Here is a 27931-nt window from a genome sequence, read left to right on the forward strand (position 1 = left end):
CGGTTCGGGGCCGGCAGCCGTTAGCGCGCGGTTTGAAGATGGCGGCGCGCGGCGATGGCAGCTGCTCCGTCAGCAGCTCCGTCAGCTCGGCCCCGCCGGCGGCCGTGGAGGCTGTGGGTGCCGAGTGGATGCTGGAGTTCGCCTGCTCCTGCCTGTGCCGGCACTTCGCGGAGCGGGGCGGCGCGGAGTTCCGGCGGTGGAGGGACGTAGCGCAGGGTGAGGAGAGGTTTCGGGGTGTTGCGCGGCGCTCGGCGCTCTCGCACAGCCGCTCCCGGGGCGGCGGGGCCTGAGGAGCAGCTGCCTCCCGGCACGCCGAACGGCGGGAGTGCTGAAGCACTCGCAGCCCGCTGCCCACCGCGGTCATGAGCAGCCGCTCGGGGGGGTTGCTCAGCTCTTCCGGGGCCGTCGGGAGATCGCCGGGCTACCCGGGAGCCTGTCGAGGGCTTGAGGGGTGTCTGCAGCACTCGCACACTGTGGCAATACAGCAGTGCCAGAAAGAGCTCAAGGACCTGGAGTCTGGCTGAAATGAGATGAAGTCGGGTGACTGGGTTTTGAATGGAAAAACATATATTTAAAAGCAGAAATAACATTAAGACTGAGAGTAGTTGAGAACCAGAAGTAAATGGCTACGTCCCAGATAAATTTGATGGATTTATGATGTTTTCTTCTGTAAGAAGTAGTTTGCCTGAGGATACCAGGTTAGCGCTCTGGGGGACATTTTGTCTGTGTGTATGTTCTTGATTCAAGTGAATGTAGCAGTATTGGTTCGAACTTCTGCAAAGAATGGAATACAATGGTGTGAAGAATGATTAGTGAGTAGATTGATATAGGCTATGGAAAGAGATAAGAAATCTAAAGATAGCTTAATTAAGCGCATTGAATGGGGGGGCTGCAAGATTTTTTTTTTTTTTTTTTTGCTTCTCGGTGTTTGGCCTTGGGACTGCAACTCAGCAGGAGAATTGTTCAGAAGTTTTGTATAGCTGGGAAGACAGAGATACTGTCAGTGGTGTTTGTTATAAATGAAGTCACGGAGTTGGCTTTCGTAAAGCTTTATTAAGTATCTGTTAATAGTTGTGTATATGTTATGCCTATCTCTATAGGTTTGTTATGTCTAATTGTTAATATGTTGTGGCTAACTTAAATGTTATAGTTAAGAAAGAGGAGAGCTGGGCAAGCAGCTAAACTATCAGGAGACCCTAGAAAGGACGAGCCAAGGAGGACTGAAGACCACGAGTCCATCGGAGCACCTGGAGGCGGCAGGGTTGGGGTTATAAAAACTGTATCCCCCTAGCCAGAAGGTGTGCCTCTGGCTACCCCCCACGGGAGGCTAAGCACCCAGTGCTGCACTTCGCTCTGTGTAACAGCAGACAGCCATTTTAAGCCTCTTATCGTCGTTTGTACTATGAAAATGAGTGAATAAATCCTTTCAAAATTTTAAGTAGTGAGAGGACGTTTCTCACATAAAGTCAGTATTGTAAAAGTTCGGGAAAAGCTAAGCACGGTCATAAGATTGCAATAGAAAAGTGGTGCGGTTTTTTTCATAGAAATACAGACCTATTACTCTTGCATATGTCTAAGTGAGACCCTACTGAAACAACGATTGGCTGTCAACAGGAAGGCCAATTCAAACTGAAGCAAGTGCAGAAAGGCAGTGCTTCCAGGTGATAGCCAGAGGCTCCTTCCAACCCCAGCTATTCCGTGATCCACTTTTCATTTTGAATGCTCTGTATTATGCCGTGAAGATGAATTATTATATACAGCACATTATCATAAGGAACTCACAGTAACCCACATGATAGGAATAAACTCATGATAGCTCCCATTTTAAGATGTGTAATAATCCTTGTGACCTTCCATCCTTGCAAGGCGGATTTCCCTAGTAAATTAATATTTCTGAGTAAGTTTTCCTTGTAGCTTCTATTGCTTTAGTTCTGTAAGTTGCTATAGCAAGCATGCAAGTGTTACCGGTCTGCCTATGGCTCCTAATTTGTGGGCATTTCACAGAAGTGTTCTCTGGAGCAGACAGCCGTCTTTTGTAGTAAGCTCCTTACCAAAACAAAACCTAAATTCGATACTGTGGTCTTTGAATTGGGTTAATATAAGCCTGTGATTAATTCCACTGCTTCCTCAGAAAAGGATATCTTCTTCTGGTCAAGCTCTTAAATATTATTTAAGTTCTTTTAGTATGGAACAGTCTTAAGTTAATGTGCTTCACTGGATTCTTAAGGAGTTAGAAATTTAGTGAAATCTGATAACACAGTGTCTAGTATACGTCTAGCCACACTGTGGCAGTACTGGAGCAAGACTGACTTAATTTTTCTCTTCTTTTCCAGCTCTTATTAATGGTCTCTCCCAAATACCTCCACATCAGAAAAAAACGGTGTATCTCTGTCAGCTTTTGATAAGAGTTGCACAAGGAAAGAACCTTGGTAAATATTCAGATTCTTTTTTTCACTTTTTTTAAATATTTGCATGAACTTGTACAGACGTGTATTAGATATGCTTTCACGTGCCCTTTACTGTACGTATCTATTTTTTTTAATATAGATATCTTTATATATAACGTGAATTGAATGAACTCCATATTTTGGACTGTCTTCATTCCATATGTGAGTGAGCTGTCTGCAGGACTGCTGTTACTCTGTGCTGGCTGACTTAGCTGTATGGAGGTTTAATGACTATATACTTCTTAAATTACCAGCCTTTTTTGTCAGGGTAGTATCACCAAAAGAGATACACTGGAGAGGACTGACTAGCTCTTAGTGAGCAATACTTGGAAGTTCAAAACTCAGGATGTGTGTTCCTTTCTGCACATGTAACTCTATAGGTTAAAGTAGGACAGACAGCAGGAATGAGAATATGGATGAAAAGGATATCTGCCCATGTTTCCTACAGAAGACTGTAAGACTCAGCTGGCAGCAAGTCCTTGAGGCACTTGTTCACTACCATATCTTCTGTTTAGCTGCATTTGCAACTTCTTGGTTTAGCCAAGATGATTTTGTTTGAGTTTCTGGAAGACTTTAACTTTGTTTTTTACTGCTTGATAAAACTCATTGGAATTTTAAGACTTTAGAAACAGTCTTGAAAGCATAAGCATGGAAGAAAAAAGTGTTTTCTAGCCTAGCAGTGCCACAAAGTCTATTTTTTTATACAATTAAATTCCCTATGTTGCTTGTGAGGTATAAGTCATCTTGATTTAGTTTAGCTTGAGAATCAAATTCTAATATTTAAAATAGTTCATCATATACAAATTATGAAAGTTTTGTGATAATGTTTTAAAGTTATATTATCGTATGTAATACTTGAGAATATGACTTCATTGTGTGGTTTTATCTTAAGAGTGTAGAAAATTACCTGTGTAGTGAGGAAGATTGAATGTGTGTAATAGGTTTTACATCAGGTGTAGCTGTACAATGTACATTGAAAGCTAATATATGGTAGCTTTTCTGTTATTTTCTAGTTACTAAAATATTTGATCTTTGCTGATCACACAGAGTAGTCTGTTTCAGATGTCAGCTGTCTAAGAGCTAAACACTATGGTTTTACAGCATTAAAACAAATTTAATATGAAGTGTCATGCTAGTTGATTGACATGACAATAATTAGAGAAACATGTGGGGTTTGTTTTAGTTGTGTATCTATGCACATAATTCATTTAATATGCACATAATGCATTTATACACAATAGTTACGTGTATAAATGCACAGTATTCTGTTTGAAATGTCACTGTTTGACTTACTGTAGTGGGTATAAAGTAGTTCTTATTTCTTCAGTATTGTGTAAATTGTTTACCTTATATCTGAAAAATAATGAAAGAAATAAGTTATTGAAAGAGATTCTGCTGGTGTCATAAAATGAAGGCATAAGTGAGGCTGTAGTTCAGCAAACATCTTGAACTAAGTTGGCAGTGCCATGGGAAGGAAGCATTTGTGTACCTGCCAGCTTCTCCTGCATGTTCCATGGGCACGCTCATTGTGCAGGTGTGCAATGACCACACTGGGAAACTGTTTAGGTGTGTTGAGGGGATGATTATTTGGCTAGGCTAGATTTCTGCCAGAGCTGGTCACTGATCCTATTTAATGGAAATTGCACAAACCTTGGAGTTGGCACAGCAGTACACTGGTGTGGGAGGTTGCTTTTGCTTTTTCAGTGACTCCTGTTTAGAGCTGTTTGAATTTCCCTCTCGTTTTAAGCAATTCAAATACAACTAAAAGTTAAGACGTGCAAATAGTGGTAGACTCAGGAAAAAAAAATCAACATGTAATGGTGATTATTTTACAAAATTAAGAGCATCGGTATCAAATGTTGTGATATCTGATGCTAAGTTTAATGTATTATTAATGCCAGCCCAAATACCTAATGCTGAGCTTAGCACTATTTTAAGTGGCATTTTAAGTGAACAGTAATTAGCTGACTCATATCTCCTGAAAATGCAACAGTAATGTTATTAGCAGGGGTAGAAAAAACCAGTCTCTCTGAAAAGGCAGTTGCTTTAGATTTCTTAAACACACCTAAAATTTGAGGAAAAAGGAATTGAAATTGGAATACATATTACCTTATTGCATATAAATAATGTAATCTGTTTAACTTTATCCTTTACGTTTTATAAATACTTTGGCTTTTTCCCCTTCTAAGGATTGCAGTTTGAAAATGATAAGAGAATTTCACCTTTGGAATCTGCTCTGTCTTTCTGGACTTTACTTGAAAGGGAAGAAATTAAACTGGGAAAACTTCATGAAGATATTCGTCGTTTGATTCAAATTCAGGTCTGTGTGACTTACTCATAATGCTTCAGGATGCTACCTATTCATTGGGAATGAGTAGCTGGAAAGCTGCCTGGCAGGAAAGGACGTGGGGGTGCTGGTTGACAGCAGCTGAACATGAGCCAGTGTGTGCCCAGGTGGCCAAGAAGGCCAATGGAATCCTGGCTTGGATCAGGAATAGTGTGGCCAGCAGGACCAGGGCAGTGATTATCTCCCTGTACTCAGTGATTATCTCCCTGTACCCTGTACTCAAATGCTGTGTTCAGTTCTGGGCCCCTCAGGACAAGAAAGACATTGAGGTGCTGCAAAGTGTCCAGGGAAGGGCAACAGAGTTGATGAAGAGTGGAGCACAACCCTTACAAGGAGCAGCTAAACAAGCTGGGAGTGATTAGTCTGGAGAAAAGGAGGGTGGGGAAACATTATCGCTCTCTTAAACTGCCTGAAAGGAGACTGTAGCCAGATGGGCGTTGGTTTCTTCTCCCAGGTGACTAGTGACAGCAGGAGAGGAAATGGCCTCAGGTTGTGCCAGGGAAGATTTAGATTGAGTATTAGAAAAAACTTACACAAAGGGTTGCAAAACGTTGGAACGGACTGCCCAGGAAGGTGGTGGAGACACTATCCCTGGAAGTGTTTGGAAAAAACACTTCAGGACATGGTTTAATGGTGAAACGTGGTGGTGAGTGCTAGGTTGATGGTTGGACTTGATGGGTTTTGATGACCTGATAAAAAGACCTTAAAGATTCTATGATTCTATCGTGCTAAAACAAAGCCCCTTTTATGAAAAGCTTGGGCTATTAGCAGACTAAACTGAATTTTCAGTTTTAATACAGAGTAAACAAGAGACCTTTTTCTATCTCATATGATTCCTGTTTGTACCAGTTCAAATTTGTTTCAAAAGCTGCCAACTGCAAAAAAAAAAAAAAGGAAATAAATTTCAAAACTAATTTCAGAACTGTTAGAAGTACATTAGTGTTGGTGACCCTTAAATATATAATCATCTGAATTCTTGGAGTCTTAGAAAACTAGAGTTTTTACTTCTCTTGTTTTTTTCTGAATCTCAGGTGCAAAGTATTTCAGCAGATCTTGTAATTATATTTCTTGTAGATTGTAGCAGTCCATATGGAAAAAGGATATTTCAAGGAAGCTGCTGAAGTTCTTGAAAGGCTGTTTACAGACTCTGAATCAGATAAGGTAGTAACTTGCTTAACTTGCATTAAAAGCTCTTGATTTTCAGAGGAGAAAGAGGGGAGTGGGTTTCCAAAGCTAGCAAATCCTACCTTCGTAGCTTCAATCTCATTATTGTCTACACAGTCACTTTTCACACCTGTGGCACTTTAAAATATAAAACGAAATTTGTGGCTAGGAGATTGATAGAAATACTGGGTAATTTGTGGGAGTAAAATGTTTCTAGCAGCAGTTGTTCTTCATCCCCTCTCCCACTTCATATGAGGAGTGAGATGGCACTACAAATTCTGGGAATTTGATAGTGCTGTTTTCTCAGAGCAAAGACAGTGTCAGCATGCTGGTAGAGACATTGTAACTCCTAACAGCGAGATTGCTGATTTCTGATGCCATGGACTGTCACCTCTGATGATTAGTGTTCTATGTACCAAAGCATCCGAGGGAAGGAAGTCTCATTAGCTTCTGCACAGACTGAATGCTATTATGCCTCTGCCTGGAAGACAGCGTGAGTCAGGTCACCTCCTGGTTTGAAGTTGACTGCATCATTCAGAAGGTTGCAAGTCTGAGTAAATATCTCTTTAATATAATAGTTAGTGCACACACCTGAATTTGCTGGGGTGGAGAAAAGAGCAAAAGAAGGGCTGCAGGCAAAAAGAAAAGAAGTTTAAAAGCTGCCTGTATCTTGAGCTGGTATACTAGGACACATGCTCTATGTAATTGATAGCCAGTGTATATCTTCCTCTTCAAATATACTTTCATTCAGAGGATTTGGATGTTTGGAACGTGTAGACTGTGATAATAATACTCAAATGCATAAATAAAAATGCAGCGTATACACAGAAGATAATTCTCCTGGCTATATTGGCTTCTGTGAAATTCAGAGTAAATGGAAGACAAAGTGTGAATTTTGGATTATTGGTGTTGATGTATCTTTAATGATGCTGTACTAAGTAGTCCTTTTCCTGAACACTGTACACCCCTTTCAATGGCACTCTTTTTGAGGCAGCAAATAAGAAGAGGGAACCACGTCATCAGTGTCTTTCTCTGGGTGTTTTTCCTCCTTTGACAACCCTGCCTTCAGTGTTAGTCATAAAGGAAATAAAAATGGGGATCTCTAGCCAGTTACACTTTACCATTTACTGGGCACATGAGATAAATGCCTGGTATTAAGACTATTTGAGTTTAGAACCCTTTTAAACTGCAGCACAAAGTTGTATAAGAATATTAAGGAAACTATGTAATCATCACATTTAGCTTTCTGTATTTCCTGTTTAGCATAGGTATCAAGTTTACTGCAGGATTCGTGTTGTATAAAGATGTGCTTTTCTTAGCCTTTAAGGGTGAAGCTGGCAACTGTAATTAAAACCAAGGATCCATATGTTCCTCTTCTCCAAAGCTTCAGTTACAGTCTTTTGATAAGTAAAATCAAGTCTTATGTTGAAAGTTTCATGAAAGAAAATGAGAATAACTTCTTAATACAGGTATGTTGAAAGTATTTTCAAAACCTTTGAAAAAAGTTACTTGATATAATTAAATAGATTTATCCTTTCAAGGGATTTGTTTAGGCAACAGTCAGTTATTAGATGAAAAGGAAACTTTACTTTCCTTTGAATTGTCTTATATTCAACCTGTTCGTTCTAATTAATGTGTCTTGGAGAAAGTTAGTAGGAACAAGACTCCTCTAAAATATCTTCCATTAATGTTTTTCCCACAACTGTTTTGATTAGAAAAATAGGAAAGTAGCATAATTAAAACAAGATCTGTTCAAGAGAAGCAGTTTTAATATGGAACTCCTTAAAAAATGTGGCTGTACATTTAATGCTTATTTTATTTAAGCCTATGTGACTTCTAATCCTAAAAATAAAAAACCAAGACCTGTTAATTTGGCTAAAAGCTTTAGGAATATCAGAGGAGTTAGGAGCTAGAAAATTATTATTGCTGTTTTCCTGTAAATACAAATGTTCTTACAAACAGTCTTGCTCAAAAATGACTTAAAATTGGCAAGAACAACGTTCCTTCTGCAGTTCATCTTCAGGAGGATTGTAAAGAATTTCTCTTATGTTTACTTCATATAAAAGAATATTGAATTATTCAATTACAAAAGCACAGACGTCTAAAGGTAATAAGAAGCAACTTTTAAATAAACAATCCTGAAGTTCCTCTGTGTTTTTTCATTTTCTTACCCGAAAGAATAGACAAGTTAATAAATACATTCAAAATACAGTACAAGAAATACCTTTTAATGGTTTCACTTGACTGTTAGTTTTCAAGTTTATTTTTCAAGGCTATTTCTTTGAAGAGGAGGTGAGAGCTTGGAGGTGTTGGAAAAGGCCCAGAACTCCATACTAGCATGCTTAGGCCCTCTGTCGTTGCACCCTTGCACCCCCACTGCCTGCACATCTGTTTTACTGCCTGCACCCACATTGCAAATCTTACTTTGAACATTTACTCTGGCACATGGAGGAGACAGCTTTGTGAAGAATTCCCACTTCTGTATAGCACACAGTGGTTTCCCAAGAGTGTACCCTGCATCGTCTACAGGAGAACACTCTGACTTTAACTGTTAATGTCTCTTTTTCATGTAGTGCCAGATGTAGAAGTAGAATCATAGAATAGTTTGGATTGGAAGGAACCTTTAAAGGTAGTCCTGTCCAACCCCCTTGCATTTAGCAGGGACATCTTAAATTAGATCAGGTTGCTTAGAGCCCCATTCAACCTGGCCTTGAAGGTTTCTAGGGATTGGGCATCAATCACCTTGCTGGGCAACCTGTTCCATGTTTTGCCACTCTCAAAATTAAAAAAAAAAAAGAAAAAAGAAATCTTCTTTATATCTAGTCTAAATTTCACCTCTTTTAGTTTCAAACCATTAACCCTTGTCTGATCACTACAGGCCCTGCTAAGAAGTTTGACCCATCTTTATTCAGTGTAGTAGACCCCTTTTAGGTACTCTGGAAAGAGTAATGAACTACTACATCCTTCTCTTGGCAATGAAGGAGAAATAATCTTAGTTTGTGGCTAAAAGTTTAAGCTGGATGCTAGAAATATTTTTTGACAGTGCAAAAAAGGTTATATTGCAAGCCTAAGATCTGATTAGACATTTTTGAAAGTGTTACATTTCTGCTTTTTCCTCCCTAGTGCTAGAGAACTAGATAAACTTGAGACCTGTCAGTTTTTAGTTTCTAACCTTGTTACCAAAAACAGACTTTGGAGTACTTTGATAGTATTTGCAGTCTTAGTTAAGCTCTGCAATGTACTTCACACATTTATAAATTCACTCATTATGCAAGTATTGATTGTATTTCTTTGTGTCCATATAAATATCAATCCCAGCTATGACTAAAATTTCTTCAAGTTATTAGTTGATAAAAGTCTTTATGGATTTCAAATTAACATGCTAGAATTGTTTTAAAACTACTTATTTTAATGTTAATATGAAATGTCTGTGAAATAAGCAGTGTTAGTCCTAATAGCAAGTATTAATCCTAGTCTAATACTAATCCTAGCCTAAACTGCTGTCTAGGTACTGCTTGGCTTTAATTTTAAGGTATTGATTCCATTTCTCACAGGAAGCCACAAAATATGTGGAGTCTAAAGGATTGGGAGCAATAGCATTGCAAAACCAATGTGTGGAAGTCAATGAAAATGACAAAAGTGATTTGGAAACAAAACAAAGGTTTGTGTTAAGTATTATACTGTTAAGGGATGTGCTTGGATAGTAACATGAAACTTGTAGAACAAGGAGAAGGTAGAAGGAGGGATGTTAAATTCCAAACTGCTGTCCAATAGAAAATTAGCTACAAGCATATTCCCTATTTTTTTTTAATTTGTGCTCTTCTGTGGTTGTTACTTTTGGCATCAAATAGCTTGTCATTAAGTTTAATTATTTGTGAGGTTGCACAATTTTCAGCTGTCAGTCTATAATAAAAGCATAGAAAAGACTTTGCTTTTTAATGCTTGACTGAGCTCCTTTTAGCTCTCTAATAATAATTTCAGGCTATAGATTATCTCAAGAAGTAAAAGAATAAGGAAATGGAAACAGTCAGTTACATTTTCCTTACAGCTTACCTCTTAATGATACTAGTGTGAAGGGAAATAGTTACGTTGCTTCATGATTCTGGCAGCACAAACCTTAAGAATAATTACATGGATTTTCTGGAAAATGCTAATATTCTAAATTTATCACAACTTGTTTTCGGGGAGAATAAGCTGCAGTCTTTAGCTGGGATAGAGTCTGTATTTCTTCATTTTTGTACTAGGAATATTTTACATCAGTTAAGGAAATTGACTGTGGACTGACAAGTCATAAAGTTTTTTTTTGTTGGGTTTTTTTTGCAAAGGCAGCTCAATGCCTCATATCTTCAACTTAAATGTGTAGTGTCTTGGGAACAGGCTACCCAAGGAAGTGGTCACAGCACCAAACCTGACAGAGTTCAAGAAGCATTTGCACAATGGTCTTGGGCACATGGTGTTACTCTTGGGGATGTCTGTGCAGGGCTAAAAACTGAACTTGATGATCCTTGTGGATCCTTTCCAACTCAGTGGATTTTGATTCTTTTTTCACTCTCCAGGAAGCAAAGTTAACAGGGTGAATGCATTGATGCAGTTAGTGATTTTATGCCATTGCTTCTGTAGAGAAGTGTTAGAATTTTCTTTCCTGTAAATATTGTTGAATCATACAAATGGCAAGCTGCTGCCTAGAAAATAAATTTTGTCATTTTTTTAAGGTTGGCGGAAGAGGAGCAGTGTATTCCAACTCAGTCACCTGGAAACATTAAAAAACGCACAGTAAGGTAAAAAAATTGTTGTTGCTCTTGGTCAGAGACTTTTCATTAAATTCTTTGTATTTTTACTTCACATCTGTGTTCTTTGCAGGAGTCATTCAGGACAGAAACCCAAAGAGAGCAGAGCTCTTCAGAGTGAGTATTAGTTTATTTTTACACTTTCAAAACGGTCATGTTAAACACTTTCCTCTAACTGCTATGTGATTCAATTAATACAAAAATGGAAAGAAACACTCCAAGTTGTGTGTGGTTTCTGTACAAATGCAGGTTTGCTGATTGCCATATTTAGGAAGCTGTGACATGGCTTAAGGTTCTCTAGCAATTAATTTCGCAAAATCATTCACTATTTCCTGGTTTGCTTGTTTGGTTTATGGGACTTAAAGTATTCTGTGCAAAAGAGAGCTAATAGAGGAGTACTGAAATTCATTTCTTTCTGAATTCTGTCCAGGTAACTTGACTGGGAAGGAACTAAAGAGGTTAGCTGATTGGAAAAACCAAGTGTAAAGTGCACGAAGTTAGGATGTTTGTGCATTTTCTGGTATTACTTCTTAAAAACTTAACAACATGGATAATATAATACTTATGAGTAAGTTTTTGAGACCAATAGCACCCTCTTACCACAGGGAAATGATGTAGTTCCTGCATGTGGCCATGTTGTACATGGATGGATAAACTCTTAAGATGTATCAGGTTTTAACTGTGGCAAGCATTCAAGACATGTACTTGGCAATGATGAAATTTGTATACAAAGAATCATAGCTCTGATTGCTCTTACTTCCCATTCTCACTGTGTAAAATGAGCGTAGTGCATATAGTAAAAATGTTTCTACCAAAATGAAGTGTCTTATTATTATGTACTGGTTTTTACATGTTTGTAATATAATTCTTCTGTGAGCTCTATTGTATAGAAAATACAGTGGATTTTTCTGAATAGCCTATATTTGGAGGTCCTTGGACTATGGCAAGATTCATGGGTATTCATATGTAGAAGTATATTTATATGTAAACAGACACTGAAATTTTCTCTATCTGCCAAAGCATATCAAAATAGTGTACATTCTTGTCATGTGTAAATGTTAGAATGCAAAACTGCTGTCTTGATGGTGACTCCTCATCGTTCTGGATGTATATTAACTGTCTTCTAGGTCTTAACAACCTGCAAAATGTGAGGGAAAGTGGAGTTCCTTTGGCTTGTAGCCGAAAAAGACAGGTTTGTACCTTTTCTCTTTTCTAAATGGAGATAAAATTAATCTGCGCTACACAGAATATTTTTTTCACCTTTATTCAACCTAAATTTTAAATCTAGTGCCCAGTTTTAAGATTCTGTAGATTATTCAAGTGCTACAGTCCTTGAAATTCTTACAGTCCTTTTCTTTTTAAAGACAGGAAATAAAATATATTTTTGCAGTCTCGAATATTGTTGCTAATGCTTCCAAGCCTTTTATTTGATGAAATACACTGTTACCAAAGCTTAGTTTGAAATTAAAAAATTCTTTCCACAGTTTGGATTAAAGAATTCAGGATGTCATTTGCCTGCGAGAATTTTGGGCAAATATCAGAGGCAACTTGTTTTCCAGCTTAGAAGGTTGAAGATTTAGCAATTTTATAATTCAATACTTTTATCTGCTGTAAAAACATACTTGGGAAGCTACTCTAGTTTTTATAAACCAAATAGTAGGATCTTCTTATAATGCTACATTTCAAATGGTCCTTTGTGTTCCCTTCATGGGCCAGCCTACTTCATTGAATTACTTTTAAGATAATCCTACTGTCTTCAGTAAGGCTAGAATTCCCTATTGGTGGGAAGCACAGAAGTGTATGCCGTAATAGAATGCAATTTGAAGTTGATTTGATGTTGGCATGAACTCTTTCAAGCTAATTTTTGTTTATAGCAAATTTTCCTTCATAAGTGTTCAGCATTTTATCATAACTGAAGAAATTAATATTAAATAAATGTATTGCCACTGTTGGATTCCTCTTCATAATATTTCTTAGGAAGCAATGTGGAGTCTTTCTGTTTAGATAACAGCGCAATTTATCATCACACATCCATTCTGATGTGAGCTGTTTCATTTTTGTGGTGTTCATTTTGGTGTTTCATTTTTGGTATAACAGGGAAGACCAAATCTGCTTATGGTTTTTTTCCAGGTTGCTCTTGAGGAGAGTTGTACTTATTCCTAGTTCTTTAAACATTTTTAATGAAGTTGAACTACTTGTTAAATCTTCAGTTACATGCTGTCCTCAAGTTGCTTGAGGTCCCGTGAGACCTTATCTGTCCTCAAGGTTTAAGCCCCTGTACACAGTTTTTCACTTTCTCACAAATGCCAGGAATAGTTACATCACTGGTAGCCTCTTTAAAAGCTGCAGATACAATCAGTGCCCAAAAAAAAAAAAAAAGAAAAAAGAAGCAGCACTTACTGGATTTGCTTTTTGTCTTTGAAAACATAATTACTTTATTCCAGCATACACTGGGATAGGTACCTTGTTAGCCAGTTGCTGGTAAGCATGAACACTTCCATCAAGCTTGTTTTCAACATCAAGATTTAAACTATTTGAACCACAGTTGACACAGAGCTAATGAGAGCTTTGTACTTGCATATTTTTATGCTGAGCTAGTCTGTTATGGGTCACCTACAAGCACTGTGTCTAGGTCTAGGGTTTACACACTCATCTTATTAGAAAAAAATTGATGTTTGCTTAATTACGTTGTTATAGTTAAACTTAAATTGAAATATAAAGACTGAATTTGTGGAGAACTGCATCTGACAGTGGCATTGAAAATTTTAAAAGAACTTGAATGGAACTTGAGATTCAGAACTGTGTTTCTTTCAACGCTTAAAAATGTTGTAGGCATTTGCTGCCTCTGTGATATTTATGCTTTACACCCTGCCACTGAAACATCTCATAAATGTTTTAGAGAAAGCAATGATAATTGGCCTTTTAAACAATAAATCTGCTCCTCTGCTTAATCATCTGGGTTATAAAATTGTCCTCATGCATGAAAGAATGCAATGAATGTCAGAGCTGTTGACTTCTAGAACTTCCTTTTCCATGTAGTCCCTCATTCAATGTTGGCATTGTTTGCTCTTGTTTTGTAAATGGCATTTCATTGCAATGGTTCAGTGCCCATTTTCAGCCTTTCATTGCAGTGTTTTCAGTTAGCTGCATAGAACAATCTGCAGTGCTATTGAAAGGAAGCGTCCTTTATTTTCTCATTCCTAAATTAGCAGATGCAAGTGTCACAGAATTTAGGGAACTGTTTGTACTCTGTTTTATATCCAGTTAAGTATATGGCAAGTCCTTGGAGTTGTCTAAAACCTGGATAACAATTTATTTAAATTTAATAATGTGTCTGAAAATCTGGGTGTTAAGAATTTAGTCAGACTTGTATGGAAGAAAAATCCCTATATTTAAAGCTAAAGGAGAAAACTCAGAGCAGAGTCCCATAATGCATAAAAGAAGACAAGTTACTGGAGCAGAACTGACTCTAAGGAGTAACAAGATCTTTACATACATGAGGCAGTGTCTCCACATTGTGCCTGGCAAACCCAAGCTTGCTCTGCTGGTGTTCTGAGCTGGCCAGATGTCACATTGATGTGGACCAGGCACTGTGTTGATGTGAGCTCAAGTGTAGTGCTGCATTATGTCCAGGCTTTCGACCAGTCCTGTAACAGTGCAGAGCTGGAATATACATAAATTCTGTCCCAGAGGGAACAGACAGCTTGTCAGTCAGTGGGGCAGGGGGCAAGTTACTGCTCTGTGCAGTTCCTCAGTGAAAAGAAAATTAGTCAGTCCCTGATTTACCTGCAAAGCAGGCCCCGCGTTTATACAATAAACTGAAGAAATTTATTTTTTAAAAAAGCTCAATATAGACAATTAAAAACCAAAACAAGCTAAAAACAGCCCTTTTAACAGCAAATATAATTAATCATTGCAAGTAACAAGGGTTGTGATTGTCTCTGTTGATGGAAGTATTTGAATTATCTGGTGCTATAGGTCAAGCATAACTGTGTTACTTGAATAAAGATTTTATTTAGGAAAGTTTTCTGGCATGCTCTGAAATGAGATGCACTACATGATTCCAATGGAATCTCTGGCCTTTTAATAATAGTAAAAAAAAAAAGCTATTCACTGCTAATGTTGCAAAAGATCTGTGGAACAGGAAGAATTGGGAAAAGGAAGTATTTTTGATAAAGGGTAGACTACTTTTCAGATGGTTTAGGTTCCTAACTGTTTAGAAATACAGTTGAACTATTATTACTTGTAATTCTTCACTGCTTATTGTGGTTTGTCAGTGATCATAGTTTACTGAAGAGGCACTGATACTTTCATTAGGCTGGAATAAATCCAGCTTTAAAATGTGAAGTTTGGTCTTTATACACCTCAGCTTGCACTTTTTGTAGATTCCACATTTTCCCTTTTTGGACAATAACCAGGATACAGTTTTCATCTGATACAGTTTTGAGGCTGAATGTTATCTAAGCTCCTTCCCCCTCAGAGACACCCCCCTATCTTTCATGTCTGAGTGCTGCTGCAACTTTTAGAAGCTTAAATTCAGTGGAAGGGTGGACCTATGCAGAATAGCACTCAAAATTGTCACCTGACCCATTCCCAGAGACCGAATTGAGGTTTCTTACAAGAGCAGAATGTTTTAAAGATCCCATAAGGATTCCGTGTTATTAAGAGATAAATTTATTTTTTTCTTCCTGTCTCCATGGATGTGGGATTTAACACATCGACTTCTTGTGCCACTGACAGTCAATACTAGCTGGGTGTTCCTGCTCACCCTTCCTTGTGCTCAAGCAGGAGGGTATGCATTTGTGTACTGACAGCACCCATAAGATTTACATTTCTACTAGGTACATTATTTACAGAGTTAAATGATGTTTGTTCCCCAGTAATTCACGTTTCCTTGCACTCATCAGATCTGCTAGGTGGCTTTAAGTTGAGGCTGTGCCTTTGCACTTGTATTTCCTTTTCTGCCCAGTTCTTCACAATTTTGAAGGCTTCAGATGTAAAGATGAGCCATAACATGATTCTCTAATGTTCCCTTCCACTTTATAGCCAACACCATTTGTCCATCTGATAGCTGGAAGTGATCTGTTACTTATAGGAGGAGATATTTTTACATACTCTGGTAAACCAACCTTTCCTTTATTCCACCAAATTTTAGGCCTTCTGATTCAGCCATTTACAATTCTTATTTATCTCTAGTTTCTAGATATAGTGCTCCAAAAAAAAAACCCTCTGACATCTGTACTCTGTAATAATTAGAGAGCTGTATGAAAACTTGCTTTCATATTTGCTATAAGATTAATTCTTCTGTTTATACCTTTCTCGGTTCATATATTCAGTGTTTTCTCTGTTCTTGCCTTAGCGATGGACTGACAAAGAAGACGTGGAGCTGAAAATAGGAGTAAAGAAGTTTGGAGTGGGTAACTGGGCTAAAATTTTGGCCAACGGTGACTTCAACGAGCGAACAAGTGTCATGTTGAAAGACCGGTGGAGAACATTGAGCAAGATCAAATAAGGCTGATTTGGACTACAGCAACCAACTCTTCTTGACCTTTCCCTATATAAGAGCCTACTCTAGCTTTTCAGAATAACATCTTATTTTAGTTTCAATATCCAGCAGGGTTGCTGTCCTAAAACATGGAACAGAATAGTGTTTGGTATAAAACATTCATGTAAGCTCACTTGCTTAGGTAATGATGACTTCACATTTAAGTCTGGCCTTTTAGCTACATGCAATAATAGATTACCTAGATTCTGAAATGTAAAAATGGTTGCAGTGATTAAAGGTCTGTTATGAAAGTAGGGATATTAGATCTGACTGGCAACATCTTTAGCTTGAGGGAGGCTAATACAAAGTCAAGTGTTCTGTGTTTTTAAAGATCTGTATCACCTGTCAGACTGACCTTTTATCATTTTGCTTCCTGCCATGTAGCCCATTCTAATTTGTTTTGCTTCACTTTGAAAATTTGGTCAGACTTGTCATCTCTGTAAGTTATACCAAAAAGTATGCATGTATTAGTATTGCTAGTTTTGTGAGCTGGTGGTTTGTTGAGGTTTTTTGCTGCAGTTAAAAATGTGTAAATTCATATAATTTTGTATTTGCAAGTAACAAAGGTACTGTTTTGTTTGTTTGTTTTTACATGGAAAGGAATAGTCTACTAGCACTTAACATCTCTTGGTTATCTTGTGCCACCTATCTTGTCTTGACAAGTGATGTTGTCCAGACCACCAGGAAAGGGAAAGCTCAAAAACAAATGGCCAAAGTGGGGCTCACTAGCGAGTCCACACTGTCACTGATAGCACAGCTCCTGGGACACATCCGTGCTCTCCACTGTCTGCAGTGACAGCAAGCAAAGATAAACTTTGCTAGGGGTCACTATCAAGGTATCTGCTGGCCACTGCAAATGTCCTGCTCATGGCACACTGGAACAGATGGATGATGGCACCATCCGGTCTGTCTAGTTTCAGATCCTTTGGAAGAGATTTCCACAATCTCAGAAAACTCATGCTCTCAACTGTCAAACTGCTGTGAACCTAGTGACTTGAACTATATACAGCATTCTTTTAAAAGTGAAATCCCTTCAATTCAGATGTTTTATGTACCTTTTTTCTTGGCTAAGGTTTTAATTTTCTCAAGAACCTTAAAAGAGAAAGCACCTGTCCAAATTGGTCATAATAAAACAAAGCTCTCTGAGATAATTTTCCCCATTACAAAGGAAAACATATTCTTCAAGGCTGAAATGTTAAAGTATTAAGATAATCTCTCTGCTTTCTGTTTTGGAGGCCTGCTTTCTTTAAGATAAAATGGTAAAATACAGTTCAAAGGTTTGTTTCACAACACACTGTTAACTGTGGACCTTAACCAGATCACCTTCTGCATTCTTGCCAAGAGATGTTATGGTTTCTTCTTGCAGCTGCTAGAAACAGTGGCAAGCAGGAGTCTTTATGTTGCATGGAGATGCTGCATGTCTTTAAAGGAAATTTTCTCAGCCTTAATGCATAATTTCTTTTTTAGCAAACTTCGTGAATTTCAGGATCTCAATAATATTCAAGCTTTGTCCTTCAGCAGTGAAGGCTAGAGCAGCTCTAAGCCAACAATTCAAGAAGTCATAGCAGGTATCTGACAAGTGAAAAAGTGCAGGATGCAACCACTTAAGTGCTGTAACAGTTCAATTCAAGGTGATAATAGGTTACAAGCCAAGGATGTGAGCTACCTGCATAGCAGTTTTGCTAGTGCTTACACGTTGCAGTTTTCTATGTTAATTATTGTAGATGAGCATTTTTGACTAGTAATAAGTAATTTTTTTTTTCACTTCGCCAAGGCCTTAGTCACAAAGTCTTGTTTATGTTCATCTACCAGAAAAGCTACACTCTGTATTAGTAACATGAAGTTCTGAGGAGACCAATTCCTTAACAATTCTGACTAGGTATATGTCTTCGTGAAGGTGGCTGAGTGTGAAAACTGCAGTGCAGAGGAAGAGTACTTATGTAGTTGCAGTGTAAAAAATTGTCTAGATAATACTGGAGAAGAACAAAAGACCTAAACTGAAACCAGTTTTAGTTCTCAAAGATTCATCTTTATTCACCCTTGCTACTAAATATTGACAGTAACTATTCTCAGACTTAACGTTTGGCTGGCTCACTCACTACTGAGTAGGAACAGTGCCTGTAGACAGGGCTGTGGCCAGTAAAGATCAAGAACTTTAGGAAAAGCAACTACTGTGGTTAAAAACATTAGCTCTTTAATTACAAGAGAGAAACATGGGAACATGCTTCTAGAGTTCTAATACAGAGATCAGTCTTAGCATTTTGTATTAAGGCAGAGAGAGTTTCTTGAAATGCTCCTGCCAAAGTTCCAACTCATTTAAAATTTGTTAAGGTTCCAGAAAATGCAGCAGAAATATGCAGGTTTCTTGGTGTTAATTTTCTTATTATTGTTGTTGTTGCCATTTTAAAGGCTTTTTTCAATGTTTATGTGAAAATAAAACTATGCACCAGGGGACAGGAGCACTGTTCCAGTTGCCGGATCTTCTTCCAGGTTCCTTGGCACTGAGAATTGCCAATTGCTTCCCAATGTAAGATTTTGTCTCTGAAATGTGACAATAAGTAAGAAATTAGAAGACTAAAAGCTGTGTATTTCATGTTACTGGATTGTATTGTGTAAAATGTCAGAAGATTAGACTTGTTTAATCATATCAGACTTCAATTAACTCACCTAGCTCTTAAAATGCTTTCTGGAGCAGACATTATATTCCTTAGTATCCAAGATGGTGCATTGAATAGCTGGTTATACAGGTTTGTTTGGTTGTACAGTTTGCATATTAATAAATTTACGGATTAAATAAAAATCCATTCTGAATAATAAATGTGTACTTTCACAATTATTTTTCTAAAAACCAGGTATATAAGTTTGAGGGGAGTACCCATTTTTAAACCTGCAATCAGATTTGCACTATGGCAGGAAGTACCATTTTTAAGTAAAAGTGCCCATAGGTGTAAAAAGTCCTCTTCCACTACTGAAGTTCCATCATTCCTTCAAAGTAGTGAATAAAGCATGCAAAGCATTAAACTCTTATATTGAAATTACTTCCCAATTTTATCTAGGTTTTAAAAGTGTTCTCTGTGACAACTGAAAGGGTAAACCTGAGCTCTACAAACAATACGAGTTGTTCTATTTTTTAGGTGTAATAAATGCAGCTTTTAATGAGAAGTTTTAACTGCTGTACTGGGTTTTGCTGCAGAAGAGGCAGATGAAATGGTTCTCTTTACCCATCTGCATTATGGCCATCTCCGGAGCAGCGCTGCGTGTCTGCGTTCATAGCCGGGGGCTGGCAGGCGACGCACACCGTGTGTCCCTCGCGCAGGTACTGCATCCAGCGGGCGTACGGACGCGTCTCCGAAGCACAGTGGTGTGAAAGAGATTCTGTTCTGAACTCCACACAGTATCTGCTCAGAAGGAAAAGCACCAAACTGTGATAGATAAAGCATGAGCTAAGTAGACTCTTCATATGTACTTACATATCGTCAGGGTGATGGTTGTGAAGTGCAAATTATCACTGCTAACAAATTTCTTTCTGACCCTAACCTAATCAATGGATTCTTAAAAGCATTATTTAAACTATTTCTCATTCTATGCCCCAGTTGAGTGCTTTATGTATAATCTCACTTTCTGGTAGTGTTCTGAATTCTTAAATTATTTTGAAAAACAGATCTTGGTAACCCATATTTTTTCTTTTATGCTGCTGAAAGAGAAAATGGAAAAGAGACGCTTCATTGTTCTAGGGAAAATAGCCCAGGACAAAGCATTATGAGCATTACAGACCCAGTAATAGCCTAATTTAAACTTCATAACCATCTCTACTGGTAACCAAAGAAAATGTTTTGCGGCTCGTGTCAATTAGTTTAAAAAACAAAAAAGGTCTCTTGAGACCAATCACATTCAGGCCACTTTGCTTTGAGACCTACATCTAATTTCTCAGACTTACACTTGGGATACATTCAGATTTATTTTAGCAGTTTACTGTTAGCTTTCAAAAGCAGCTATCATCAGATTTGCCATAATTCCAGTTTCTAATTCAGGACAATTAGCAACTAATAAAAAACAACATCTAGAACATGCAAATAAAATGCAGGAGAGAAAACCAGTACAAGCTATGGCTCCATGGCTTATTGTTTAATTATTGCAAATTTAATTACATTTTTCTCCGTAGCCAGCTGTTTTCTATTGAACAAGATGACCCACATGCATATGATAAATAGATTACCCTGCTGCTTCTTTGTCTGAAGGCCAGAGAGAAGATGCTGCTTGTCTTTTTCTTTCTTTACCGTATTCAGAGGTAGTTATGAAAGCAGGAACTGAGGAAGAAAACAGTTACAGTAAAACAGCAAGGCACAGCTGAGTCATATTTGAATTACTGTAATGGTGAATGAATCAGGAGCTTGTGGATGATGATGCTGGCTCACTTTATTGAAAAAGTGGTAAAGTGTTGGCAACACTGGACCTCAACCCCATTCCCTACAGCTAAGCTCTCTCTTTATTCAGAGGAAAAGCATCTAAAAATGCATGCCATCTAGTCTATGAAGAAATAAGATGTACTGGAATCCCACAGGGAGTACTGTTTCCTGTTTCAAACTGAATTTGTGTTCTAACTTTGCACGGAAATAATTTCATACATATATCCAACTGAAGGAATGCATGCAGCTTAGTTTGCTTAATAGAAATTAAGAAAAGCCAGAGTAGGAAAAAAATTTTGAATAAAAAGCAATATAGCAGTAGAAAGTAAAGTTTTAAATTATATTTTTAACCAGCTAACTGTAGATTGATGGAGTTTTTCGTTGGGTAGGGGTTTTTTTGCTGTTCATTGACATCAGTAACATTTATGATAACTGTGATGGACACAAAGTACAGAGACATCAAAGAGAGAATACCATGTTCATGGCCACAGTCCTCCCCCTGGTAAGTCAGGTATTCCAGGCAGCCAGCCTTCTCCTCCAGAGCTGGACACGCTTCCCCACCATTTTTAGGTTCCTGTTGTACGTAGCGCCTACGTATCCTCAGCCCAGGATGGCACTGCTCTGCACAGCCACTCCAATGACTCCACTCCCCCACAACACAGGGAATAGCTGCAAAGCAGTATTAAAACATTGTTAGAAGAGTCAAGATTTCTGTTTTATCCTAATTGCTCTCAAAAGCTTGAGATAAGATTATATTGAGGAGTTCTTCTGTTTGGTTTGGGGTTTTTTACCTCCCCTCTTCTGATTGTATTTATGTGGGTTTAAATGCTCTTCCAGGAGTTTGCATAAACTGAAAATTCAAACCCACCTGCAATGGTTGGCTTCGCATTCCATCCCTTGTCCACAAAGAAACAGCCCCTCATTGAAACCTTTCACTACAGCTGTGGGGTTCTTCTGTACCCTCTTCTGAATCATAAAGCATTAGCCTCACAGGAGACCAGCTCATGGGTTATCTACACCAGAATGGTCTGACCTGCCTTGGCAGTTCCTACACCACCAGATTTTGTTTAAAGGCTCAAACATTAAGTAGCAGCACACTTGATTCTTCTCTGATCAATTTCTAACTTTTTTCTCCACATTGGAATATATCCACTGCCACAGCTTTGTTTCCCTGTTTTAACCCAGGCCCTGCACATTCCCAACTATAGAATAGTCCACTGGATATTTGAATTTCAGTTCTCATGAATCCCAAACTTCATCTGAAATTAATCAAAAATTATGGGGAAAGTACCATTATTATAATCATAAGAAACTTCATTTCCCTCAGGCAGAGGAAGGAAAGGTTTTGCAGCATCATTCCTAAAATAAAAAATCAGGTACAGATACATTATTCCTGAGTAAGAAGCTACATAACACAGAAGTCTTCACTTTATTTGTCCATTGAAACAATATGCTGTAAAAAACACACAGCCATTTCACATCTCCATGTAACTGCTTTCCTCACCCTCATCTCCAGGAACATCAAGTCCCAGGTTTTGAAAACTGTATGGCCTAACAATTTCCCCTTTAGCAGTTAGAATGAATACTACAACTTTTCAAAACCATACTGCATGCTGAGCCCCAAGGGACTGGAGGAGAATGATTTCTGGGTGCTCACTGGTGGAACAAACACAACACCTCCACCTGGGAACTTCATCTACACAGCCTCGGCAGGCAGAGCAGTGAAAGAGCAGATAAGAAAAATGGCTCACACATTGGGCATCCATCAAGAGGAAGAATTCTCTGAGGATAAACAATCATTTCCCTACACGAGCCATCCTCAATTTGCGGCCTACAAGGACTTCTAATCTGAATGGTGGTCCATTCCCAATAGCCTCTTTTCCTGGAGGCCACCTGCTAGGTGCTCCAGGTTAGAGAATGGTGCAAAATACACATGATCAATGGTTGGGCCATCTTAAATTAGTTCTGGATTGTTTTGAGTCATGCTTCTCATTATCTAGTTAAATACAACTTTTTCCCTTCCCATGTGTACTGTTTCTCACTGGCTTGTAATGGAAGATATCACATGCTTTCAATTTTTTTTCCATATTTCCTGATTACAGTTTAAATCCCCAAGAAGCTTTACAGCTTAACCACTAGTTATATTTTTGTATCAGTATTGCAAGAAAGTGATGGGACCAAACTAGTCTTTCAGGATAATATTTTATGCCCTCTGGGATTCTGCCAGTACAAGACATTGGGAAGAAAGAGTAGAATGTGACAATCTCCTTGGGGTTTGTGACTCTTCTCATAAAACATAGAAATAGCAGTGTTTGCTCTGTCACTACATCTCTAATTTCTTGGACCACTACCAATGTCATAAAGCAGATAAAACCTCTGAAAGAGGCTACTTGGCAGATGTCCTTACCACACTACTAAAATTCCCTTCCTCTGTTCTCACTGTGCACCAGGTGTTCTGACCAAACTCTCCCACTTTTGAGTGTCCTGACAGCACCAGCTGTATTGTGGCTGATGATACTGCATCCCACACTCTAAGGAATTTCCATGAAACAGAACCACAGAGCTGCCCTGGGTATTGAGCCGCCAGTTGTCCATTCTGCTCAACAATTAGTCTTCTCTGGTGTTTTCCTCTACTTACTGATACACACCTCCCAGACAGCTTCTGAGTATGATTTGTAGAACAGTGCTGGAAAGCAACAGAAAAGAAGTTCCCTTTGCCACATGCAGCACTAGGCACTGCCCTCAGACACCTCTAGGTACCCCAAGGGACATGACACAACCTCAGACTGTTTATTCCAAGAATTGTGAACTAGAAAAGAAAACCAATGACAGTAAAAATGTCTTAGACTCTATCATGGGTAAGCCAGGAAAAGTGCTAAATGCAGTATGGACCTCACAGTCTTTGCCACCTAGCTGCAAGGTCGGAAAACAGTCTCCTTGACCCCCTTCATTTAATGGTAAGAGCACAGTCTTGAATGCCTGAACACTCATCTTAGTTCTACCCAAGTAGCCAAAGGACAGTAAGTGTCCCTCTAGCTTGTTTCCTTATCTATTGACTCTCTTCCAAGCTGGCTGCATGAATGACCTGCATAAGAATTTCCACAGAACTTTAATCCCATATTAGCACCTTCATAAGCAGATAATATCAAGTCTAACATCACATTTTCCATGAAAAAAACTCCCAAAGGGACTGAGTAACTGCATAACAAATAAAGCGATGACTTCATGTCTTACTGGAATTAAACCAAGCTGACAGTTAATATTGGTCATTTGCAGCAATACATGGTAATTTTATGGTCCTCAAGATTTAGAATAAGAAGGATGAATTGCCCTAGTCATGTGGAAAAATAAGAATATTGGGTTGCTAGAATGGAATTTAGGCAGTGGGATAATAATGTCACTCTTGCAGTCAGTACCCAACAACTATTATGGGAGGGTAGATCAATTCTGTGCCTTGTTGGAAAGATGTCAAATTCCTCAAGCACAGAGGATGGGGTCCTAGAACTGACATAAAAGGAATGGTGCCATCTCTTGAAACATGAAAAGAAGTATCAGGGACCCATAGCTTTATCTTTATGGATCCCTCTCTGTGATGCTCTTTGTTCAGCTTATTTAACACAAAGATGTTAAATGGTGATTCATTGAAACAATGAGGAGGATGCAAGTCAAAGGAAAATGAAAGATGGGATTTGTTCTCAGATCCTTGCCAAAACGTGGAAGCTAATGTGACATTTGAAATTTCAAAAATACACAGAAAAATTACATTGCTATCTTGGGAAATACAGTTTGAGCAGTCAGTACTTTGTCTTCCATTTGCAGTACTATGAAACACTGATCCTTGTTTCTGTGTCAAACTCTATTTAATTTTTCCCCATCTCTGGAAAAAGAAAAAAGGAGGATTGTAGTATGTTCATTGTACAACATATATTGTAACATATGAGGATGTCTGGATTTTCTCAGAGTAACCACTTCAATTCAAATGGCGAGCTGATCCCTTTCTCAAGCTTTCTCACCGGACAGTGGCTCCTATTTAAAATGCTCTCTGTGTACAAAAATATTCTTTCTTAAAAAATATTCTTCATTTATTAAAAAATATTCTTCTTTGTTAGAACTATAAGGAAATTTATTTAAAAACTCTTGAACTTGGGTTCAACAGTCCATGGACTTCTGCTGAGCCATCTATTTATAAAGCACCAGACCTGCAATGATTTTTAGGCATGACAATTTACCCTGCCACTGGCAGCTTCAGGATGTTCACTCTTTCAATGGTTTCTTTTAATTTGGAGCATTGTTTTTGTATTAGTCCTAACACATCTCTTGATTACTTATACTTGAGGCACTTTACACTTTTCCCAAAGGATGAAATGTCATTTCTGCACGTGCTGAAATCCTGAGTTGCGAACAAGATGACAAACAAGCTGTAGCACAAGAAACATTGATCATCTTTCTTCACATTTCCATTTTAAAGTTTTGAACTCCATATTCAAAACATATTCAAAACTATGCCAACTATGACAATTAACACACTTGTTGTCATTAAACACTTAGACAGATTTTAGCAAGAATAATCAATGGGGAGACCTTAACATCCAACAGGAACAAAAAAGACTTCAAAATTTTCAGCCATACTTGTGTAAATTGATATAAACTTCCATTGGGACTATTTAGAATTTCTGTGTATACAGAGTATCACTTTATGACTGCTTGCCATAGAGAGTGTATATGATCATTTGCCTTTAAAAGAATGAATTCCTGTAAATTTTTTGAAATGTATACATTTTGTAGTTTTTGGATGTATGAGTTCTAGGACCACCTTGTCAGAGTGCCAAAATTCTACCCTTCCATGCTGCACACACCAATGCAAAATGTGCTGTTCCCTCTGTGTTTGCATTGGTGCTCACACAACTGGGCTGCGAGGCAGCGCAGGGACTCAAACCAGGCAGAAACGGGCAATAGAGAAACAGAAATAGTCCCCTGCGTGTTTAGCTCCCTGAACTGGGCCACCAGAGACTGTCAAATTCCAGCTGGTGCAGGAGAGGCAGAGACACAGGGAGGCTGCAGGGAGAATCCCATCTTCCTGCCTGGGTCTAGGGCACACACTGCCCACGCGGGGTACAAGTGTGGTGTGCTTGTACCAACACACATTTTTGAGGCAATCACCACTGAGCCTCAGACAAAAAATAGCATCTCAGTAACAGCAGGGCATCATCAGGTGCCAGAAGTCATATCAGAAGTCATGGTAAAGAAAATGTTTAAACTAGAACTTTTCAAGCACAAGTTTGAGCTGCTTCTAAAGGATTACAGCTGTGTTCTAATGCTAACACTGTGCGTGTTTATCAGCTCTCTCTTTTTATGCTTGAGTATTAAAAATAATTTGATTTAATGAAGAGGCGATATGCTGTGTCTGTACGACAAGGATCTTGCCAGTTCTCCCTCTACTTTACTGAATGACAGAACAATGTATTTTAAAAATGCTAATATTAAGAATGCTACCTCCTGTCAGACCTTGTGGTGCATTTTTTTCCCTTCTGTTACTCTGGGGAGATTATTTAGCTGTGGGAGAGCTGACCACGTTTCATCTGGAGACCTCGGGTCATAGCTCTGCTCTGCTGAGTTCTTCTGTGCAGCTTTACATCCCTTAGGATGGTTCTACACCATCCAACAGTTGTACTCCTCCTTCCCAACCCGGGCAGCTGTAAGCCAACTTGGGTCCCAAAGCTATGTGGCTATGTCAGCATGGCACTGAGCCTGCTAAATACACCCTAATTAGCAGGACTGTGCAGCAGAGGCTCATGACTTTTTGCCTGTAGGCTGGCATGCGTCCAGCCAGCTGGGAAGAGACATTAGGCTGACTGAGTACTAGTTCTGCACCTGCAAAGCAAGGTCTGTGTCCTGCATCCCAGGCACAGAGAGGTCAGTCAAATTGTGAAGACTGCAAAGGGTAGAAATCCCACAGAAAGAGGAGCTGTGAATACCTACAAAGCAGATACTGAGTTTTGTAGAACTGGGCTACTTTCCCCTCCTCGCCGCTGCCCACTGGGAGGTCAGACCTTCCCCTCTCACTCATGCTCTTATGCTTACTTTAAAGCCTTTGCCTTCACAGCAAATTCTTGTGGACTCATGCTCCTAGACAAAACCTCTCCGTGGGGATTTCCTCAATTATTTCATTGATATTTGTTTGTCAGGATGTGAGGAATCAGCTGAGAGACACGGGCGGTGCTAAATTAATCTCCCTGCTGTCTCTGTAATCGGACATCCCCCCTGCAATCAATTTGGTTTTGGGACTTGCCTGAGCGAAAAGTGAGTAACATAATATTTTAGAGGTAAAATAACTTCATACTGTCACGGTACGACAGCTGATCTGGAAACCTTTTCTCGCTAGGGAGAGAAAAGTCTCTGTCCCCGTTCCTGAGCCTGGCGCTGCCCCAGCCTAGTCCCGGCTCATGTCCTCGCCCCGGGGCTGGGGAGGGAAGAATCTGCCCCTCGCAGCCCTGAGCCCAGGACCGCAGCAGCAGCTCTGAAGCCCAGCGGAGCCCCACCGCAGCCCCGGCAGGCAGGCAGGCAGGCTGGCAGGCTGGCAGGCTGGCAGGCTGGCAGGCAGCTCCCTGTCCCCGAGCTCGGGCCGGGGCCGCGGGGTCCCAGCCTGCCGCCCTCCACCCGCGCCCCTCGCCAGGGCCGGGCCGGACGCACCTACCCGGGCACGCCTGGCTGTGGTCGTGGCAGCAGTCCCCGGCTCGCCGGCAGCCTCCGTCGCAGTAGCAGGTCCCGTAGCCGCCTCCCTCCCTCCATCCCTCGCCGACACAGGCAGCATCCCGGCCCTGGCAGCACTTTCCCTGGCAGCTGCCCCCGGCCCCGCTCCCGGCCCACAGCAGCCCCAGCCACAGCGCTCCGGACAGCGCCGTGCCGCCCATCACCGCCACGCCGGCCACCGCCACACTGCCCCGACGTGCGGGTCCCGTCCCGCCACCGCTGCGCGCTGCGGCCGCCGCCGCACCCGGCGGAGCGGAGCGGGGCGGGCTGGGCGGGCGGCGGGGGCGGGGGGCGGCCGGAGCGCTCCTGCCCTGCCCTGCCCTGCCCTGCCCTGCCCTGCCCTGCCCTGCCCTGCCCTGCCCTGCAGCGGCCGCCCCCGCTCCCAGCCCCGAAGGCTCCGGGCAGCGGCACAGCTGCCACGGCAAAGCTTCGGGGTGCGGGGAGCGGGAGATGGGTTGGGTACGTGTCCCCGGGGGTGTCCTGCC

General features: G+C 39.8%; 2 protein-coding genes across 2 annotated transcripts; one reads left to right on the forward strand and one right to left on the reverse strand.

Annotated features, from left to right (window-relative positions):
* TERF1 (telomeric repeat binding factor 1) lies at nt 1-19108 on the forward strand. Its single transcript, XM_085053036.1, has 10 exons — nt 1-216; nt 2334-2429; nt 4637-4767; nt 5869-5955; nt 7278-7427; nt 9513-9619; nt 10671-10736; nt 10819-10862; nt 11873-11937; nt 16105-19108. The coding sequence occupies exons 1-10, from the start codon at nt 39-41 to the stop codon at nt 16255-16257; spliced, it is 1077 nt and encodes a 358-aa protein (XP_084909162.1). The 5' UTR covers nt 1-38; the 3' UTR covers nt 16258-19108.
* Nucleotides 18468-27680, reverse strand: SBSPON (somatomedin B and thrombospondin type 1 domain containing). The gene is made up of 5 exons (XM_085053037.1): nt 27391-27680; nt 21171-21365; nt 20507-20597; nt 19512-19688; nt 18468-18831 (listed from the first exon to the last, which is right to left on the reverse strand). The coding sequence occupies exons 1-5, from the start codon at nt 27605-27607 to the stop codon at nt 18714-18716; spliced, it is 798 nt and encodes a 265-aa protein (XP_084909163.1). The 5' UTR covers nt 27608-27680; the 3' UTR covers nt 18468-18713.
* Nucleotides 27681-27931: the final 251 nt, after the last annotated feature.

Source organism: Lichenostomus cassidix, chromosome 2 (assembly GCF_008360975.1).
Source record: "Lichenostomus cassidix isolate B80296 chromosome 2, HeHo_3.0, whole genome shotgun sequence".
NCBI lineage: Eukaryota > Metazoa > Chordata > Aves > Passeriformes > Meliphagidae > Lichenostomus > Lichenostomus cassidix.

Excerpts from the sequence above, each read along its gene's own strand:
- TERF1 (XM_085053036.1), top strand. The coding sequence starts at position 39 with ATGGCGGCGCGCGGCGATGGCAGCTGCTCCGTCAGCAGCTCCGTCAGC. Across the intron at positions 4,768-5,868 it reads GTCGTTTGATTCAAATTCAG|ATTGTAGCAGTCCATATGGA; the intron begins GTCTGTGTGACT and ends TATTTCTTGTAG. Across the intron at positions 5,956-7,277 it reads CAGACTCTGAATCAGATAAG|CCTTTAAGGGTGAAGCTGGC; the intron begins GTAGTAACTTGC and ends TGCTTTTCTTAG.
- SBSPON (XM_085053037.1), bottom strand. The coding sequence starts at position 27,607 with ATGGGCGGCACGGCGCTGTCCGGAGCGCTGTGGCTGGGGCTGCTGTGG. Across the intron at positions 19,689-20,506 it reads TCAGACAAAGAAGCAGCAGG|ATACTGTGTGGAGTTCAGAA; the intron begins GTAATCTATTTA and ends CCTTCTGAGCAG. Across the intron at positions 18,832-19,511 it reads GATGGCCATAATGCAGATGG|AGACAAAATCTTACATTGGG; the intron begins GTAAAGAGAACC and ends GTCACATTTCAG.